Source organism: Ranitomeya variabilis, chromosome 5 (assembly GCF_051348905.1).
Source record: "Ranitomeya variabilis isolate aRanVar5 chromosome 5, aRanVar5.hap1, whole genome shotgun sequence".
NCBI classification, from domain to species: domain Eukaryota; kingdom Metazoa; phylum Chordata; class Amphibia; order Anura; family Dendrobatidae; genus Ranitomeya; species Ranitomeya variabilis.
In genome coordinates, this window is record NC_135236.1 from 542,327,551 (window position 1) to 542,349,951 (window position 22,401).

The window sequence follows — 22,401 nt, forward strand, 5'->3', positions numbered from 1 at the left end:
TCACCCTCCTCCTCTTTCTGCCTTGACAGCACAGTACAGTCCGCGGGCACCTCAAGTATCTGAGTCTTGTCAAGAATGGATTAGCTTCACCCAATGAAGTTAATGTCTGTTGATGTGGGTTTGGTATATGCTCAGACCCAATTTTGTCTGGCCATGGATCAAAATGAGAAAAAATTTAGCCATTGGTGAAGATGATTTCCTCCTCTTGACTCTGTGAATCTTTAGAGTACACATGCCATGTGTATATATATATATATATATATATATATATATATATATATATATATATACACACAGTACAGACCAAAAGTTTGGACACACCTTCTCATTTAAAGATTTTTCTGTATTTTCATGACTAGGGTTGAGCGAAACAGATCAGCACTTTTCAAAAGTCGCTGACTTTTAGCAAAGTCGGGTTTCGTGAAACCCGACCCGATCCCACTCTGGGATCGGGTCGGCGGTACACGATCTGTAATCCAAAGTCGGGTTTCGTTTTTTATATATATATATATATATATATATATATATATATATATATATATATATATATATATATGTCATAGAGAGACACATATATATATATATTTATATTTACTTCAGCGCAATAATGTAATTTTGCACATACACACTACTAACATTAGTAGTGTGGAATATGCAAGAAAAAGGGGGATATGAGATGGTTTACTGTATGTAAACCATGTCTCATATCATGTCGGCTTTAGGCAGGAGAAATGAAAAGCCGGCAATTGAATTACCGGCTTTTCAACATTATCGCGCTGAAGCAAATATTAAAAAAGTATGCTTCCCCATTGAAATGCATTGGGTTTCGTGTTTTGGCCGATCCCCGACCCCGACTTTTCAATAAGATCGGCCGATTTCACTCGACCCGACTTTTGAGAAAAAAGTCTCAAAAAATGAAAAGTCGCTCAACCCTATTCATGACTATGAAAATTGTACATTCACACTGAAGGCACCAAAACCATGAATTAACACATGTGGAATTATACAGTATACTTAACAAAAAAGTGTGAAACAACTGAAACTATGTCTTATGTTCTAGGTTCTTCAACGTAGCCACATTTTGCTTTGATGACTGCTTTGCACACTCTTGGCATTCTCTTGATGAGCTTCAAGAGGTAATCACCAGAAATGGTTTTCACTTCAAAGGTGTGCCCTGTCAGGTTTATTAAGTGGGATTGAGCGAGTGAAGGACCTGCAATGACGTCGCGGTCTTGTGATTGGTCGCGTAACCGCTCATGTGACCGCTCACGTGACCGCGACATCATCGAAGGTCCTTCACTCGCTCATTCTTAGGAACGGAGGCTGCCGGTTGCAGCGGTTACAACCAGGGCGCGTCCGAGGGTGAGTATATCCCTATTTTTTATTTGTATTCTTTATTTTACACATTAATATGGATCCCAGGGTCTGAAGGAGAGTTTCCTCTCCTTCAGACCCTGGGAACCATCCAGGACCACTTCCGATATTTGTGTCCCATTGACTTGTATTGGTATCGGGTATCGGTATCGGCAATATCCGATATTTTCGGATATCGGCCGATACAATCCGATACCGATACTTTCAAATATCAGAAGGTATCGCTCAACACTACTAGCAGCTAATTTACCATGAAGGCCTGCTGCACAAAGTCTCCTCTTAACAGTTGTAGAGATGTGTCTGCTGCTAGAACTCTGTGTGGCATTGACCTGGTCTCTAATCTGAGCTGCTGTTAACCTGCGATTTCTGAGGCTGGTGAATCGGACAAACTTATCCTTAGAAGCACAGGTGACTCTTGGTCTTCCTTTCCTGGGGCGGTCCTCATGTGAGCCAGTTTCTTTGTAGCGCTTGATGGTTTTTGCACTTGGGGACACTTTCAAAGTTTTCCCAATTTTTCAGACTGACTGACCTTCATTTCTTAAAGTAATGATGGCCACTTTTCTTTCTTAGCTGCTTTTTTCTTGCCATAATACAAATTCTAACAGTCTATTCAGTAGGACTATCAGCTATGTATCCACCAGACTTCTGCTCAACACAACTGATGGTCCCAATCCCATTTATAAGGCAAGAAATCCCACTTAATAAACCTGACAGGGCACACCTTTGAAGTGAAAGCCATTTCCGGTGAGTACCTCTTGAAGCTCATCAAGAGAATGCCAAGAGTGTGCAAAGCAGTCATCAAAGCAAAATGTGGCTACGTTGAAGAACCTAGAACATAAGACATAATTTCAGTTGTTTCACACTTTTTTGTTAAGTATATAATTCCACATGTGTTAATTCATAGTTTTGATGCCTTCAGTGTGAATGTACAATTTTAATAGTCATGAAAATACAGAAAAATCTTTAAATGGGAAGGTGTGTCCAAACGTTTGGTCTGTACTGTATATAGCGTAATATTCATTCACAGTATAATGTTTTAGGGGATAGTGTTTAGGGACGTAACATAAGGAGTATCTGGTGGAAAGTGTTTGGCTAAAATGCAGGGCAGGAGCCCCATAGAACCTTACTAATTGTATCCCTGATTTAGAATATATGTCTTCACTTTCCTTTCTAATGTTTGTTTCTTCTAGCTGCTTTTAGAACTGACTAATATATCAAAATATAGAACACAAGCCTATAATTAAAGACATTATATGTATTTTTGGGCAGGCCACTCTTTTTCCTTTGCAAACCATTATGTTCTTGCCAAGTGCATAATACTTCCCTATACATGGCCCCCATGTGTAAAATCTCAAAAGACTTGGGTCTAAAAAATCTGAGAAAAACCAAATTTTGGCCAGGAAGACAAAAAAGAAAGTGGAGGGAGGCCTCATTACTTGTGGTATTGCAGTCGGCTGGAAATGAAGCATATGATATAAAAATACTATGCTAGGGATAAAAGAATATTACCGTATTTTCCGGCGTATAAGACGACTGGGCGTATAAGACGACCCCCCAACTTTACCAGTTAAAATATAAAATCTTCTTAAAAGTCGGGGGTCTTCTTATACACCCTATGTCGTCTTATAGGGCCGGTGAATATGTGCCTTTTGGGGGGGGGAGGGAGTGATCCTGATGACGAGGGGGCGTCTCACAGGAAAGTGAGTATCCCCCATTACCTTATCGTAGCGGTGCAGCGTGGGGGTCTCAGTGCTGGGAGTGGCGGCGGCGGCGGCTGCTGTGCTCTGGTGCGGCGGTTGCTGTGCTCTGGTGCGGCGGCTCCTCTTCTGTGTGGGGCCTCTGTGCTGTGAGGTGGCGGTGGCGGCGGCATATCTTTATCCAGTTGGGGCTCCTCCGGCATCTCCTTAGCCCTGGAGGCCCCGCCGCAACTCCATCGGTGCAATGCAGCGGCCATTTTCCCGGAGGCAGCTCAATAGGTGCGATGCGGTGGCCTCCGGGAAAATGGCCGCTGCTCAGATTCAGATCTCGTCCCGAAATCTCGGGACACGAGATCTGAATCTGAGCAGCGGCCATTTTCCCGGAGGCCACCACATTGCACCGATGGAGTTGCGGCGGGGCCTCCAGGGCTAAGGAGATGCCGGAGGAGCCCCAACTGGATAAAGATATGCCGCCGCCACCGCCACCTCACAGCACAGAGGCCCCACACAGAAGAGGAGCCGCCGCACCAGAACACAGCAGCCGCCGCTCCCAGCACTGACACCCCCACGCTGCACCGCTAGGATAAGGTAATGGGGATTACTCACTTTCCTGTGAGACGCCCCCTCGTCATCAGGATCACTCCCCCTCCCCACCCACCATATACACCGGCGTACAAGTCGATTCCCGGCGTATAAGACGACCCCCGACTTTTAAGAAGATTTTCGGGGGTTAAAAAGTCGTCTTATACGCCGGAAAATACGGTATTTAACGCCTTGAGATTTGTTTAGAAATATGAGGTTGTTGCTTTAGTAAGACAAAATATGGGGCCAGGTTATGACTAAAGACCTCAACATTTTTTCATAATGTTCAACACATAACTGACAAAAATGTGGGCAGATTTTCTGTGTATTTACTCTACTTATATAAATGTAATACATTTTATAATATTTACAAGCAGGGATAGCTTGTTTGTTAGGAAATTCATGCATGTGTTGTTGGACTCAAACGTAGTATTCGAGAACGCTGAAAATACTCTATTAGCACCCGAGCATGCTCAGATAGCACCTTATCCAAGCACGTTTGCTCCACACTATTTGCTATCCATTCATATGAATGGGCTCCATGTATAGCTACATTTCATGTAAAAGAAATCTGCGGCTGGCCACAGCTTTCTTAGCAGTGCTAGCTGATCAACATATATTGCTAAAACCAGATAGACTTATTTCTGTAAAGTGATTCATATGTTGTGACTACTATGTAAAGCATACAACAATTCCGCGAAAGACTGTGAGAAGTCCTAGACTTGTCGATCCACTTGTAAATAGAGAGAATGGAGGGCAGAAAAGGAAGAGGCATTCAGCTGTAGTTTCTCTGAGTCTCTGTGTTAGGCCGGGGTCACACTTGCGAGTTCAATGCGAGAAACTCCTGCGAGTCTCTCACATCAATACCCGGCACTGCCGCCGGCATTCGGGACCAGAGTGTGTGCCTGCATGTATTTCTATGCAGCTGAACACTCCGGTCTGAGTGCCGGGACTTGATGTGAGAAACTTGCTCGAGATTCTCGCAATGAACTCGCAAGTGTGACCCTGGCCTCTTAGTGAAAAAGCATGAGTGGGAGATGAGTAAGGCTAGTTTCACACTAGCATTTGGAGGAGCTGCGGAGGGCTGCGGACTTCCTCCGTGAAGCCCCGCTCTCGGCCGCACCTCCGCCTCTAGCTCCGCCTACTTTTGCATGCAGCCTGCATGCGGCCTGCGTACCTATCTTTAACTTTAGGTGCGCAGGTCGTGCCGCTGTATGCGGATGCTTCCGCTTGCGTCATTTTGACAATGCGGAGAAAAAAAATTGCTACAAGCTGCGTCCTATGCTGGTTGCCGCATCGTCAAAACGACACATGCAGAAGCATCCGAAAACAGCGGCACGACCTGCGTACCTAATGTTAAAGATAGGTACGCAGGCCGCATGCCGGACGCATGCAGAAGTAGGCGGAGCTAGAGGCGGAGGTGTGGCCGAGGGCGGGGCTTCACAGAGGAAGTCCGCAGCCTTCCGCAGCTCCTGCAAATGCTAATGTGAAACCGGCCTAAGGGAAGGCAGCAGGAGGTTCACAGTAATATATTTACCATATTTTCAAACCGCCAAAATCCACCCAAGTCAGCAGGCGTGGAGAGAAAAAAAAATCTGAGAGCATACCAAGAGATGGAAAAGGGTGAAGAAACCTAGCCACAGTATGCGTCAAAGGGACACTCTTTTGGCATTTTCAGGTATATCAAGTCGTCCAAATTTAGGTTCATGGTATACAGTGAGAACTTTGCAGCTGATTTATGATCATAGAACAAGATGAATGTACAGGGAGAATGTAAAAGCCAAATGGTGCAAACATTTTAATGACACCCAACTACAAAAATTATTTTAGTTGACAAATAAATGCATTTAAGGGAAAAAAATATTCCCCAAAAGTGGATTACCCCTTTAAAGTAAAGTTTAATTTCCAGTTTGGTGCTTTATGATGTAAATGGACAAAATGAATTTCAGCCTTTTTATAGCCTATTTCTGACTGTCGACATGGAACACGATGGATTCTAAATATAGAAATTGAAACGCTGCACTTGACTTACGGTAAAATAAAAATGCGACGGCAACCCATGAAATGAGTTCTACTTAACATAGCTCTTATGTGGAATTTTTTGGCATTTAAACCAATAATTTTTAGGCTTTGGTTACCCACATAATCTTTGCATTTTAAATAAATGATGGTTATGTCTCCAGGTAAACAGCCTAAGGTTTGCTATGGTTTTAAAGGAAGAACAATAAGGAATAATTATGAACCTCTGAAACACTATATGGGCTTACCAATGTAGACAACCTACAGTTTTAGAAACAGAAATGGTCTGAGTTCCTTGCCAGCATTAATGTATCTCTGTGCTTTAAGCTGAATAGCTTTATACAAGCAACAGGCTTTAATAAATTACATCACAGAAACAGAGGCTTGCAATGCTACTACAATAATGTGTCACATAGCATCTGCTGAAATATGAATTGTGAAGATCCACTAAACTATTGAAACCTTTATCACTAATGAAAGTGGAAAGAAAATTATTAAAATTATATTTATTTCAATGCTTAAAACATTCAATGATATAATCCACTAAAATGTTACATTTACTGAGTAGAGATAGAACAAAAAAAGTGAAAATATATAGTATATGATAGATGAAAGCTACATAACTCTCAAGCTCATCTCAATTTTGTTAAGTCCGCAAATTCCAAAAAAGGACCCTTTAGATTCCATCCATAGGATAAGGACATGGTCTATGAATGTGAACCAGAGACCCACTGAAGATACCCACCTATCCAGTGCCCCACACAACACACCTTGTTCTTGCCACCAGCTCAAGAGTTTATTTGCCTAATTGGGGGCAGATGGGTTCCCGATTGTTGTGCACTTGAGCTGGTGGAAGAACCTCTCATTGAAGAAAGAAGAAGTTATGTTATAGAATATACTCCAATAGAGTCAGGATGAAGTAAGTGGGCCTAATGAGATGAAAGTCTCTACTGTTGGTAAGAGCACACTGTTCTGATGAACAATAGCGTAAGCAGAGTTCTATGAGCCATGGTTCAAATTTTGGCCCTGATCCCCACCAGCATATTGGTGAGATGTGCAGGCCCCGGTAGTAATATTTTCCTTCTTGGCCATTATCCTGTAACAATGTCCCCTGTCCTGTCACACCATCCTGTGATTGTCCCCCATCCTGCAATAATGTCCCTCGTCCTGGGGCCCATCCTATAATAATGTGTGTCATCCTGTCCACTTCCTAAAATAATAGGTCCATACAGTTATAAAGTCACCCATCCTGAAATAATGTCCCTTGTCCTGTAATAATGTCCCCCATCCTATAATAATGTCCACTGTCCTCTTTTCCAACACATTTGTTTTAAATGAACAATTCTTCTTACCTTTCCCCACTCCCAAGGTGTGCAGTTTCCTCTTCATCCTTCATAGCTGGTGCATGGGGGTGGGTAACGTATAGCAATGATGTCACGTGCCCATGATGGGCATGCCATCAGCTGTTGCCCACTGATTTACCGACAGCCTGTTTAATAATTGCAGTGCAGGGATCGGGTGGTTCTCTACATCATAGTACATTTTGGCTGAATATAAGTCTGAGGAGGCACATTCAGCTGAAGACAATGCTGGCCACCTGACTCCCACAGTCCATTATGCTTCTGCTATTCAACAACGGCAACAATATAATAAGATTGATACTATCAGATACATTGTTCTGATTATAAGAATATAAAATCCAGTTTAGTCCTCACAACTGCCCTCAATTATATTTGTAGTCTATCTTGTAGGACTGAGCATTATTACAGTGTCATAGTGTGATTGTGGGATAGCAAGTGTACCCCTATACTGACCCTGAGGCTATAGGGTTCCTAGCTATCCCAGTCACCAGGAATACCACTGAAGATGGGGATGTCTAGGCCTCATTCCTTACTATGCTCCTAAGCAGGGAGGGGGTAGCAGACCAAATATTTAACAGAAAATAAAATAAATTCAAATATATAACAAATTATAGAAGTTAAATGTGGCCGCTACAAATCATGAATGGCAGACCATTCGGAATACTAAATAAAAACCAAAAAAAACAAACATATGGAGATCAAAAATTAAAAACTGCACGCATCATGGTCCAAGTGGTTAATTGGTGTTTTGTATGATATTTTTTCTAAATTTTCCTTTTTTTGTGTCCGTTCTCGTTTGTGCTATAATTTTATTAAAATGTTTTTCTATATATTTAGATAATTCTTTTTAGCACATACTTAGTATCTCTCCAAGTACAGGCACACTTTGTAGTGCCACTTTTCTACCAATTATATTCAATAATGATATTTTATAATTATATATTTTATGTCTCTCCCATTTTTTTATATATTTTATTCATCTATAATTTTTGATCTCCATATGTTTGGTTTTTTTGTTTTTTATTTATGCTCCTAAGCAGCACTAGTACACACGTGGTCAAAATTGTTGGTACCCCTCATTTAATGACAGAAAAGACCACAGTGGTCACAGAAATAACTTGAATCTGACAAAAAGTAATAATAAATAAAAAATATATGAAAATGAACAAATGAAAATCAGACATTGCTTTTCAACCATGCTTCCACAGAATTTTTTTTTTTTAAATAAAACTCATGAAATAGGCCTGGACAGAAATGATGGTACCCTTAACTTAATATTTTATTGCACAACCTTTTGAGGCAATCACTGCAGTCAAACAATTCCTGTAACTGTCAGTGAGACTTCTGCACCTCTCAATAGGTATTTTGGCCCACTCCTCAAGAGCAAACCGCTCCATCAGTCTCGTGTTTGAAGGTTGCCTTTTCCAGATGGCATGTTTCAGCTCTTTCCAAAGATGCTCAATAGGATTTAGGACAGGGATCATAGAAGGTCACTTCAAAATAGTCCATTGTTTTCCTCTTAGCCATTCTTGGGTGATTTTAGCTGTGTGTTTTGGGTCATTATCCTGTTGCAAGATCCATGACTTGCGACTGAGACAAAGCTTTCTGACACTGGACAGCACATTTCTGTCTAGAATCCCTTGATAGTCTTGAGATTTTATTGTACCCTGCACAGATTCTAGACACCCTGCGCCAGATGCAGCAAAGCAGCCCCAGAACATATCAGAGCCTCCTCCATGTTTCACAGTAGGGACAGTTTTCTTTTCTTGATATGCTTCATTTTTCCATCTGTGAACATAGAGCTGATGTGCCTTGCCAAAAAGGTCCATTTTTGTCTCATCTGTCCATAGGACATTCTCCCACAAGCTTTGTGGCTTGTCAACATGTAGTTTGGCAAATTCTAGTCTGGCTTTTTTATGATTTTTTTCAACAATGGTGTCCTCCTTGGTCATCTGAAGTCCACTTTGGCTCATACAATGACAGATCGTGCGATCTAACACTGATGTTCCTTGAGCTTGAAGTTCACCTTTAATCTGTTTAGAAGTTTTTCTGGGCTCTTTTGTTACCATTCGTATTATCCGTCTCTTTGATTTGTCATCAATTTTCCTCCTGCTGCCACATCCAGGGAGGTTGGCTACAGTCCCATGGATCTTAAATTTCTGAATAATATGTGCAACTATAGTCACAGGAACATCAAGCTGCTTGGAGATGGTCTTATAACTTTTACCTTTAATATATTTGTCTATAATTTTCTTTCTAATCTCCTGAGACAAATCTTTCCTTTGCTTCCTCTGGTCCATGTTGAGTGGGATACACACCATGTCACCAAACAGCACAGTCAGTATCTGTAGCCCTATATACAGGCCACTCACTGATTCCAAGATTGTAGACACTTGTGATGCTAATTAGTGGACACACCTTGATTTAATAAGTCCCTTTTGTCACATTATTTTCAGGAGTACCATCATTTCTGTCCAGGCCTTTTTCATGAGTTTTATATTTTTTTTAATTCTGTGGAAGCATGGCTGAAAAGCAATGTCTGAGTTCATTCGTTCATTTTCATAGATCTTTTATTTATTATTACTTTTGTCAGATTCAAGGTATTTCTGTGGCCATTGTGGGTTTCTCTGTCATTAAACGAGGGGTACCAACAATTTTGACCACGTGTGTAACTGTATGGGGGAATAGAAACAAGACAAACAGGGAAAAACTGAAGCAAAGACACACTGCACGCTCAGGGAAATACACTATGGAATTAAAGTGTAAAACCAGTGAGGCAACAAAGCAACATAAAGAGACCCAGGAAAAAAAGGAAAGGGTTAGGCAAACACTGCTTGCAACAACTTTGGAAATAACTACAAGTAACCAGGATGTGCCCATATCTCCAGACCAGAAGAGAAATTATTGCTGGCATCACCAGCTTAAATAGCTTAAGAGCAGACATAACTGGTTCACCTGCATCATGTGTCATTTTAGAAAACCAATCAAAAAAAAAATCAACAGTCACCAAATTTACCATATTACCAGCAGAAGAAGGGAAATCAGTTATAAAAATCCATAGAAATGTCTGTCCATGGTTGAATGTGAATACTCAAATGCTGTAAACACTGTGAAGGACAAGAATGAGATGCCTAAGGCTACGTTCACATTTGCGGTCAGCGCCGCAGCGTCGGGCGCCGCAGCGGCGCCGCATGCGTCATGCGCCCCTATACTTAACATGGGGGCGCATGGACATGCGTTGTGCTGCGTTTGGCGCCGCATGGCCGCAAGCGTTGGACGCAAGAAACGCTTCAAGTTGCATTTTTTTTGCGTCCAACTTGCGGGCAAAAACGACGCATGCGGCGCAAAACGCAGCGTTTTAGCGTGCGTTTTGCCGCGTTTTTGTTTGCGTTGTGCGCTGCGGCGCCGACGCTGCGGCGCACAACGCAAATGTGAACGTAGCCTTAGAAAGCACACAGGTGGCACAGGCAGAAACAAAAGCTACCACAATCCCCCGAGATTTTAAAGGGGTTGTCCACTACTTTTAACCCCCCAATGTATCCCCCCGGGGCCCCTGATGAATTGTGTAAATACCTTCCGTTGCCGTTTTCGCCTGTGAGCGGCGCTATGCTGGCGGCTGAGTCTGGGTCATGTGACCCCCAGGCTGCAGCCGCCGCTGATTTTCGCTGACATCACGTCAATTTCCAGACTCTGGAAATTGACGTGACATCATGAGCAGGCGTGACCCAGCCGCCACAGACAGCGGTCAGATAGTACGGTAAAAAACAATACACCATTGAAGTACCGCATTAAAACCACAGATTTTTAGAGAAGACAACTCTGCTGGTACTCAATATTCATTCCCTTTGGATATAAGGTATCTATGATCTGACACTTTGCTGTGCACTGTGTCAGATCGGCGCTCTGACATGCACAGCAAGGAGGCTTCCCGGCGCCTGCTCTGAGCAGGCGCTGTGAAGCCACCTCCCTGCAGGACCCAGATGCCGCTGCCATTTTGGATCCAGGCCTGCAGGGAGGAGGTAAGAGACCCTCGCAGCAATGCGATCACATCGCGTTTCTCCGAGGGTCTCAGGGACACATGCAGGGAGCCCCCTCCCTGCGCGATGCTTCCCTATACCGCCGGAATACTGCGATCATGCTTGATCGCAGTGTTCCGGGGGTTAATGTGCCGGGGGCGGTCCGTGACTGCTCCTGGCACATAGTGCCGGATGTCAGCTGTGATAGTCAGCTGACACCCTGCCGCGATCGACCGCGCTCCCCCTGTGAGCGCGGCTGATCGCTCTGGACGTACTATTCCGTCCTTGGGAAGTAGGGCCCACCACACATGGACATAATAGTACGTCCAATGGCAGAAAGGGGTTAAAAAGGATATTCAGAAGTTAGAGTCAGTTCAAAGGCGGACAACTAGATTATTACAAGGGATGGAAGGCCTCTCATATGAGGAGAGTTTGGAAAAGTTGGACTTGTTTAGCTTAGAAAAAAGACGTCTCAGAGGGGATCTCATTTATATGTGTAAATAAATGTGTGGTCAGTACAAAGAACGGCACAGGACTTATTCCTTCCAAGGACCATACAAAGGACCAGGGGGCACTCATTATGGATGGGTTCTTTACAGTTAGATCAGTCAGAATGTGGAATGCCGACCACAAGAAGCAGTAATGGCAGACTCTATAACAGCCTTTAGAAAAAGGCTGGATGAATTCCTCAATACACATAACATTACTGGTTATAGCTCACTTAGTGACAAAATGTGCAATTGGTGGAGAAAGGTTGACTTTGATGCACCTAGGTCTTTTTTCATCCTATGTAACTGAACGCAGCGCTCATTAACCTCTCATTGCTGTTCTATGGAGAGGTAAAGACACTATGCTTCCTATGGCCGATATGCAGCTAACCACAGGCCACATAAAATAACAGCTCTCCAATGACAATTTGTTATGCTTTATTCTGAAGAGCAGAATCAGCATACTGCACAGAGGTAAAAAAAAAACAAACCCAAATGAACTTTCCCTGTGCTACATCTATGGATTTAATTTGAATAGATACCACCAAAGTAAGAGCTGCTTATCACATTGGTGCGTATTAAATCTTTTTAGAAAGTGGCATGTACTGTAAGTGCCCCTCTACGTAGTCCAAATGCAGTCTATAATTTTGCTGAGATTGTTTATATTTTATGCTTTGCAGTACTAATCGTCTACAATTCCTAAGAACATCAAAACATGGCAGAGGGGGATATCACAACTTTCAACCTAATAACTGAGAAGTTTGACCTTCCAATGGGAAATTACAAGAAACCCAAATTCCTTTACTGCAGCAATGGAGGGTACTTTTTACGTATACTCCCAGATGGAGTAGTAGATGGAACAAGAGACAAGGATGACCTGAACAGTAAGTGAATATAGCACCATTAATACCACAGAACTTTACAGAAATTACTAACACTGTCCCCATTGGGGCTCACAAGCTATGTTCTCTATACATATGTTTTCGGAGTGTGGGAGAAAACACGGGGAGAACATACAAACTCTTTGCAGATGATGTTCTCGGTGGGATTTGAATCCAGGACCTCAGCACTACAAGGCTGCAGTCCTAACCACTGAGCCACTTGTAATGAAATGGTGGAAAAAGGTTGCTAAATTATTGGCAACACTGTAATTGTAGCCATCTTTTCCAACCCCTAGCAATCACAGCAATGTCTAGAAAAATGATGTCTTCATTTACAGTACTATGCAAAAGTTTTAGGCAGGTGTGGAAAAAATGCTGCAAAATAAGAATGGTTACCTATAGTCCTGGAAGTGATGACATGGCCGCCACAGAGCCCTGATCGCAGCATCAAGTGTGCCACGGATTATATAATTCGTCTAAGTCTAAATCAACAGAAGATCTGTGGTTGGTTCTCCAAGATGTTTTGAGCAACTTTCCTGTTGAGTTAGTTCAACAACTGTGTGCAAGTGTACCTGAAATGATGCTGTTTTGAAGGCCGAAGTTGCAAAGGGTGGTCACACCAAATATTGATCTGATTTAGGTTTGTCTTTTTTTTTAGTGATTTTGCATTTTGCTAATTGATAAAAAAAAATGATTAACACTTCTATATTTTTAAAGTATTTCTTCTTTTCAACACTATTTTTACACATGCCTAAAACTTAGGCAGAATACACTACATTTCTACTGCCACTCCTATCATTTCTCCATTCTGGCTCCTAGAGGGAGGCCCTGATAGTGGAAAACCTCCCCACCCCCAATTACTTCAATTTTATGGTATATGAATGTGAAAGAAGTGTGCTCAACACTCAGGGCAGCATCTATGAGCAGCTGTTCAAGGGAATCTGTCTCTAAGTTTTTGCCTAATCTGAAAGCAGCATAAGGTAGAGACAGAGACCCCGAGTCCAGCAATGTGTCACTTACTGAGCTGCTTGCTGTGGTTTTGATAAAAATCACAGATTTTTCTGCAGGAGATTATAACTAGAGGACTAGTTGGCCTGCTGCCATGTAGTCAATCATATTCATAAGCACTGTGTAACCCTGCCTCCTACCATCAATAGGCAGTTTTCTGCGTACACTGTACATGGATAGATAGCTGTCAATCAATGCCATGGGCGGGGCTATACACAGCTCAGCATTCAGGCAACTGATAGCTCTGCAAAAGATAATAAAGTGATTTTATCAAAATGACAGCGAGTAGGCCAGTAACTCATACATTGCTAGAATCAGGGTTTCTGTCCCTATATCATGCTGCTCCCAGATGGGATAGCAAAAACTTGGTGATAGATTCACTTTAAGAAGGTTTGAGAAGCCAAGTTACTTTCGATCAGCTAACCTGCAGGACATCTTCATTCTAAAAAAGAGGTGTTACATAATAAACAAATGCTTAATTATGGAAAAGTCAATTTCCATCAATGTCAAACTGTAACCATGCACAGGACTTTACTAGAGATGTGTCTGAAAATATTATCATTGTTATGATCATAGTCATTTATTCTCTCTTTCTTTAGTTAGGTTGCAACTTAGTTCAGAAAACATTGGTGTGGTGTGTATCAAGGACACAGGCTCTGAGAATTACTTAGCTATGGATTCTACTGGCCTTTTATATGGATCGGTGAGTATGATCATTTTGTGATTATTGCTCCGTTTGAAACATGTCACAGTGTGGGGAAAATGCTCATAGTAATGTTAATGTGAAGGGATAATGCACACAGTGATGTCAAAATATTGGAGTAATGTGCAGTTATGTGACAATGCAATCAAACATGTATACAGTGATGTTCAAATTTTGGCATACTTTGTTCAATGATGATTAGTGTTGAGCATTCCGATACTGCAAATATCGGGTATCGGCCGATATTTGCTGTATCGGAATTCCAATACCGAGTTCCGATATTTTTGAGTGAAGGACCTTCGATGACCTTCGATGACGTCGCGGCTTGTGATTGGTCGCGTGAGCGGTCACATGAGCGGTCACACGACCAATCACAAGCCACGACGTCATCAAAGGTCCTTGACTCTGCATTCTTAGGAATGGAGGCTGCCGGTTACAGCGCTAAGGTCCATGGGCCGTCGGAGGGGTGAGTATATCAATATTATTTATTTTTATTCTTTATTTTATACATGAATATGGATCCCAGGGCCTGAAGGAGAGTTTCCTCTCCTTCAGACCCTGGGAACCATTCCGATATTTTGTGTCCCATTGATATGCATTGGTATCGGGTATCGGTATCGGCGATATCCGATATTTTTTGGATATCGGCCGATCCAATCCGATACCTTTGCATATCGGAAGGTATCGCTCAACACTAATGATGATACAAAACAAGAATTATGCCGACCGGTATATCACTGATAAACCACACGTTGCATCATGGCAAAAGAATAACGCATGCAAAAAAAAAACATGTGTACTGTGATGTCATAGCACTGAAAAGGAAATATACAGCTCTGGCAAAAATTAAGAGACCACTGCAAAATGTTCAGTTTGTCTGATTTTTCTCTTTATAGGTATATTTTTGAGTAAAATGTAAATTGTTCTTTTATTCCATAAACTTCTGACAACGTGTCTCCGGATTTCCAAGCAATACATTTGGTATTTTTTTCTGACAAAGAAGAAATGGTCAAAAAAACAGTGCTTTCAGACCTCAAATAATGCAAAGAAAACAAACTAATGTTTTAACTCAGGAAGAGTTCAGAAATCAACACTTTGTGGAATAACCATGTTTTTTAATCACAGCTTTCCACCAGTCTTTCACACTGCTTCTGGGTCAAAATTGTAAGCAGTTCTTCTTTGTTTGATGGCTTGTGACTATCCATAATCCCTTGATTACATTCCAGAGGTTTTCCATGGGGTTCAGGTCTGGCGATTGGGCTGCCCATGACAGGGTTTTGATGTGGTGGTCCCTTAATTTTTGCTAGAGCTGATTAAAGATGCCACATGGCATGTTCACAATATGTCAGGGAAAATCAGTGATGGTAAAATACAGGAATATTGTAAAGGTGATGCCACAAAGGGATAAAGCACAAAGTAAGGGTAACTATATCACTATAGGAAGCTATATTGGGCAATATTATTCATAATCTATTGTAGCGTTTCACTCGCTATGGGTCTTGGGGATACTCACTTGGCAGCAGGATAAACAATTCAGGCACGATATCTCACACATATCAGTCCATATGGTTTATTCAAACTCCGCATAAACCAGACAGGGTACAGTCCATTTCATTACAGCCATGAAACATTAGACAGTACACGTAGCAGATAGGCTTCTCTGCTGTATATTATAATCCCGTTGTCCAGGGTTACCTCTCAGAAGTTCCACTCCTTACACTGACTTCAGGTCAGTCCCAGGTCCTCAACACAGACCGTCCAGGTCTACGGTCTCCAGGTGCTTCACTCCCAGGAGTCTCCAACACCAACCGTCCGTGCTATGTCCAGCACGCAGGCTCTCCAGCCTGGAATGGTCTCTGTGTGCTTTTTAGGACGTCCCCACTTGGAACCGTCCAACACACAGGCCATTCTGCAGTGTCCTGCCAGGACACATGGAAGTGTGTCCTCTCTGACACCACCCACACACTCACTCAATCTCTCTCTTCATGTGCTACACACACCTCCTTTACATAGGTGTAACCACACCCAGGTACCTGTCACATGGCTAGTCAGGTGAGCGTGACATCACCACAGGGCCTTACACACAAAACCATCTTACGTGTTCAGACACGCCTCTTTGGCTGAGTTTGTAGGTGACCGAACCCACCCATCTCTCCAATCACCTGGAAGCCTTCCCAATGTAAACAAACCCCTCAGCAGTAGATCTGCTTGAGCAAAACATACCCAGGCTTCCATCACAGGGCCACCCACCTCTGCGATACATACCATCCATCATTCACATGACCAGTCGCTATACTACACTATATTTAGTATGTAGCAACAGAGTGGAATTAAGCCCTATGTTATATCTGCTGGTAGTTACACTCTTAGTTGAGTTGCTTTTAAAAGTGACAATCTTTTTGATGATTCTTACACATTTTCAGAAACTTGAAAAAAGTACAGTATGTGATGTACTTTTGTCCAAAGGTTAGGTCTTCCCATAGACATTGTGTTCTTCAAACCTTAGTAAGCAGTCTGAGACACACAGTCCCTCCAGTGCAAGCATAAGTGGTTTGCTGATCCCTAGGAACTACTTTTGTTAAAATGTGTATTCCATTCTTATCTTAAACAAAAAGCATCATGTGAGATAGCATAGAGAGTAATCATCGAAAACTGTGTGAAGATAGAAAGAGATAGAAGCTGGAGTAAAAAAATAAAATTAAAAACTTGCAATAATCCTGCGACTTTGGGCACGTTTACGTTAGTCTCTGCCAGCTTTGACAAAGTGGGCACAGCTGGAGCAAGACAGGGCATCGCAAAATCTACCTGGCATATACATAAAAATGTATACCACTTTGGTGGCAGAAATGTATGTTAGTCCTTGGCTGAAGTAACATTTCTGCTGGAGGCCCACTGCCGTTGTAAGATGCACAAAATTCATAACAGGCAACTTGACAATGGATACTTGCTGCCCAAACCACAGGCATTGTGCATCTTCCACATGATTTCCGCCATGTATGTTTTACTTTGAAATGCTGCAGTGTTTCAAAGAAAAACATACTTCAAAAGCCAGGGACAGAGATTAATGGTTGAATGGTCGAAAAACCTGGCTCCCGGCAGATTTTTCCTGCCCACTTCCCTTGGTTGACTGATTTCTCACTGTTTGCATATACATTGGGTATGGAAAGTAAATCATTCCCCTTTAAATGTTTCACTCTTTCATTAATTGCAGCCATTTTGTAAATTCAAAAAAGTTCATTTTTTTTTCTCATTAATATACACTCTGCACCCCATCTTGACTGAAAAAAACAGAAATATAGTAATTTTTGCAAATTTATTAAAAAAGAAAAACCGAAATATCACATTTGCTCAGTATTGAGTAGAAGCACCCTTTTGAGCTTGTACAGCCATGCGTCTTCTTGGGAATGATGCAACAAGTTGTTCACAACTGGATTTGGGGATAACGCCGCCATTCTTCCTTACAGATCCTCTCCAGTTCCGTTAGGTTGGATGGTGAAAGTTGGTGGACAGCCATTTTCAGGTCGCTTCAGAGATGCTCAATTGGGTTTGGGTCAGGGCTCTGGCTGGGCCAGTCAAGAATGGTCACATAGTGGTTCTGAAACCACTCCTTTATTATTTTAGCTGTGTGCATTGTCTTGTTGGAAGGTTAACCTTCGGCGAAGTCTGATGTCCAGAGCACTCTGGAAGAGGTTTTCATCCAGGATATCTCTGTACTTGGCCGCATTCATGTTTCCTTCAATGAAAACCAGTTGTCCTGTCCCTGCAGATCAAAAACACTACCATAGCATGATGCTGCCACCACCATGTTTCACTGTTGGGATTCTATTGGGCAGGTGATGAGCAGTGCCTGGTTTTCTCCACACATACCACTTAAGAATTATCACCAAAAAATTCTATCTTCGTCTCATCAGACCAGAGAATCTTATTTCTCATAGTCTGGGAGTCCTTCATGTGTTTTTAGCAAACTCTATGCGGGCTTTCATATGTCTTGCACTGAGGAAAGACTTCGTTTGGACACTCTGCCATAAAGGCCTGACTCGTGGAGGGCTGCAGTGATAGTTGACTTTGTGGAACTTTCTCCCATCTCCCTACTGCATCTCTGGAGCTCAGCCACAGTGATCTTGGGGTTCTTCTTTACCTCTCTCACCAAAGCTCTTTTCCCACGATTGCTCAGTTTGGCTGGATGACCAGGTCTAGGAAGACTTCTGGTGGTTCCTAACTTATTCCATTTAAGGATTGTGGAGGCCACTGTGCTCTTATGAACATTGAGTAGTGCAGAATTTCTGTTGTAACCTTGGCCATATCTGTGCCTTGCCATAATTCTGTCTCTGAGCTCCTTGGCCAGTTCCTTTGACCTCATGATTCTCATTTGGTCTGACATGCAGTGTGAGCTGTGAGGCCTTATATAGACAGGTGTGTGCCTTTCCAAATCAAGTCCTATCAGTTTAATTAAACACAGCTGGTGTCCAACGCAGGAATAGAACCATCTCAAGGAGGATCACAAGGCAATGGACAGCACGTGACTTTAATATGAGTGTCTGAGCAAAGGGTCTGAATACTTATGACCATGTGATATTTCAGTTTTTCTTTTTTATTAAATTTGCAAAAATTTCTACCTTTCTGTTTTTTTTCCAGTCAAGATGGGGTGCAGAGTGTACATTAATAAGAAAAAATTTACTTTTTGAATTTACCAAATGGCTGCAATGAAACAAAGAGTGAAATATTTAAAGGGGTATGAATACTTTCCATAACCACTGTAAAAGGAGAGATCTGAAAGCAATCCAGGAATCCAAAGCACTAGGTAGTCTCTTTTTCAAAAAAGTTTTATTGACACTCAGCAATGCTCAGCTTTTATCAAGCCAAACAAGAAGTGTAGATGTAAGAGGAGGCTACAATACTCCTGGAGAATCTCAGCGCGGAGTGTCATTATTGCAAAAAAACTGCCACCTACTTCCAGATGGCATCATGATGAACTAACCAGAACAGGAAGAGTTGCAGGAGGGACGAGTTCAAATGAAGGTCCTAGTCAGGTGCCATTGATGAGGAAGTTCCCAAATATAAAGGTCTGTGCGCCAAACTGGAACGAGTTTTGGAGCCAAGAAAGGGAGGTGCAGACATGCACAAGAGAAAATTCTGTAACCAGAATGACAGGCCTCAGCTGGAAGAATGTTGCTGGCCAGTGGCAGATAGGACTCAGATGGCACCAAGTAAGATCCAGAGCACAGAAAATGCAAATCAAGAGTCAAAGTCCAGACCTCTTTTCCCCAGACCCGGGAGACACCCACCGTCGGTCAAGCCCCAAAAATCCATGAGGAGAATTTAACCAGAGGAGCACACCGGCAGTAGTGGAAAGAAGGCACGAGTGAGCTGGGCCGTGGCTTCCAGCACTGACGTATGTTACAGGGATCAGCCTGGGCTAGGACAACAGTTAGGGTGGGGGTCAGTTGGAGCGAAGGAGGCTCAATGTGCTTTGGTAGACTTTGTCAGGGGGATTTGTGGCCTAACAGGAAAACCTGGTGACCCCCCACTAGGGCCATTGCTTCAGGAGGAGCCAACGTAATAACTCCCACAGGAACGGGTCAATAACCCCTGTCAGGGGGACACAAGCATAATCTCTAAAAGAGTTCTCTGTCATTCAAATTAAACTCTAAGATCTATTATACTGTATGTCCCATATTGTATATTTTACTTGTGATTTTTCTATTTCATACAGTTTAACTGTTTCCTAACTACTGTAAGTTTCTGCCATATCGGAGGAAATATATAGTTCGTTGACTGTTCCCTCCGGTGTCTATCTGCCTGTTGCATCTGTTCACCTGCATGGAGACACATCATAAATAAAACAAAAGTTTAAACACATATGTATAAAGGAGATCACTAAAACATCGCTGATGGAATAATTAATAATAAATATGCATTTCTATAGCAGGATACAAGGAAAATACACACAAACATTCTTGTATATAGAGAGTATAGAGTTCAATATTGAAACATTTTCTGTTCTGTCTTCTTACACGTTTTCAAGGTGTGCAATCTGACATACAGCATAAACGTTCTCTGTCTTCCAAAATAAGCAGACTGTTCTCTGTAGTCTAACTTGTTTATTGGTCAACAGGTTGATGTAAATGAATTGAAATATATGTGGTAAAACTACAAGAATACAAATAACAGCTATAAGTACTGAGTATAGAAAGCCACATAACTATTACAATGAACAGTGAAAGCACGCAACAAGATGAAGCTTATACATGTGAACACACATGACCTAGTAACAATCACCGACTTATTTAACAACTGTCATGCTGCTGCAGTGCAGGTAGGTGCAGGCTTCACTAGATGGCAGTAGAGAGGAAGAAGGTCTGCACCTAAACAGAGCTGAACTGCAGTGCAGCAGTGAGGCGACCACAGGTGGCAGCAGAACAGTCAAACAAGCTGGGTCAAATCCTAGACTGTAGAGCAGTACCAAAGGAATAAGCAAACTTGCAGTCAGAGACAAGCCTAGGGGTCAGTAACGGTCAGGATCGGATTAGCCAAAAGACAAAGAACAGAAACAAGTCAGGATACAAGCCAAGTCAAAACATGGGAATCTGCACACTAAAGGGAAACACTGAGACAAGACGGGAATAGGGGAAAACAGACAAAGGTTCAGACAGCAAATGCAGCAGGACCAATCAGAGCAATTAGAGTCAGCTACAGCAGCACTAGGCAAAAACTACAACTGACATTGCCTGCAGGAAGCAGCAGCGATAAATAGCCAAGCTGAACTCAGACAGAGGCTAAGAAAGGTTAACTTTGACGTGACCAGACTGGGAAAAAGGGAAAACAGGACTCAAAACCCAGCCTGGATCATGACACCAACATTTCTGAATACACAATACTACAGAACAGAGAGAGTTCCTTTACCACATATACTCAAGTATAAGCTGATCCAAGTATAAGATGAGTCACCTAATTTTGCCACAAAAACTGGGTAAGTTTATTGATTTAAATATAAGATGGTTTTGCATTGTCCCCTTACCCCTGCCCTGGTATGCATGGCTCCCCCGTCCCTGTCTTTGTATGCATGGCTCCTTATCCCCTATCCATGTATGTATGACTCATTATCCCCTATCTTTGTATGCATGGCTCTCCGGTCCCTGTCCTTGTATGCATGTTTGAAAAAAAAACAAACATCCTACTCACCTTTCTGCGCTCCTTCGCTGCATTTCGTTCCAGTGCCAGCAATTCCTCTGGGCCGAGCGATCACATGACCCTGCTCATTAAGGTAATGAATAGTCACTCCACACCTCTGGGAGTGGAGAGGCGTGCATATTCATTACCTTAATGAGCGGGGCCACATGATTGCTTGAACGGAAATGCTGCTGGCATCGGAACCAATGAGATGCAGAGAGGGCACGCAGGAAGGTGAGTAGGATGTCTTCTGGAAGCCGGCGGCTGCGGGTGTCACTGTGTGCACTATAAGAGAAATGAATATTAATTTCACTTTAGCAGTGGGCACAGTTACAGCCGCAGCCACCGGCTCCTGTCTCCTGTGACCCACTGCTCCCGCTCCCCCATAGGCCCTCTGGGACAACTGACTCATGTATAAGCCAAGGGGGGCTTTTTCAGCACAAAAAAGTGCTGAAAAACTCAGCTTATGCATGAGTATATACTGTACTTTATCCAGGATAATCAAGTCTTAGTAACATAATGCAGGATAAAGTTTTACACAACTGTTCTGCTACACTGCTTCTTACAAAATAACTGCTTCACCAGGACCTTCTTACCCAAAATACATTGGTATCTATTGTCATTCTTAATTAGGCAGAGATTTCAGCAGTTGCCTGATGGATTGTTGTGACGCCACAATTGGCTCCACCGTGGTTAGACTGAGATGTTTGAGGAGGCGTGTCCTTCATTATGATGTCCGAATGGGAATGATGGGAAGGAATGCCCTATGTTATATCACTGGTAGAGCACCCTTTTTACTTAAAAAGTATAACCTCTCTTGGTGTTCTTCTGTTACTGAGGATTAACAAATAGCCCTCCTCGGTGTTCTCTAGTAAGTAAATGAGCCTAATCTGATGCATATTACTAGCTGAGTTGGATCACTCTTGTGTCCTGCTACAGAAATGTATGTTTATTATTAACTATTCCATCAGCAATGTTTTGATGATCTCTTTTTTTAAAACTTTTGTTTCATTTATGTAGTGTCTCTATGGTTACAGAGGTTGGATCATTGATCAGTCGGAGGAACTAAGACGAGTGGTATACAACTGACTTACTATAAATA

At 42.4% G+C, this 22,401-nt stretch overlaps 1 protein-coding gene across 4 annotated transcripts in view; it reads left to right on the forward strand.

Moving 5' to 3' along the window:
- Positions 1–22,401, forward strand: part of FGF1 (fibroblast growth factor 1) — a 308,763-nt gene that overhangs the window by 279,183 nt on the left and 7,179 nt on the right. For all 4 annotated transcript variants that reach the window (XR_013215832.1, XR_013215831.1, XR_013215830.1 and 1 more), the window contains 2 exons: positions 12,218–12,421; positions 14,026–14,129. Coding sequence is in view for 1 of the 4 variants with exons in the window: in XM_077265843.1 (XP_077121958.1) it covers positions 12,253–12,421; positions 14,026–14,129 (273 nt within the window). In the remaining 3 variants the exon portion in view is untranslated. The remainder of the gene's footprint in view (positions 1–12,217; positions 12,422–14,025; positions 14,130–22,401) is intronic.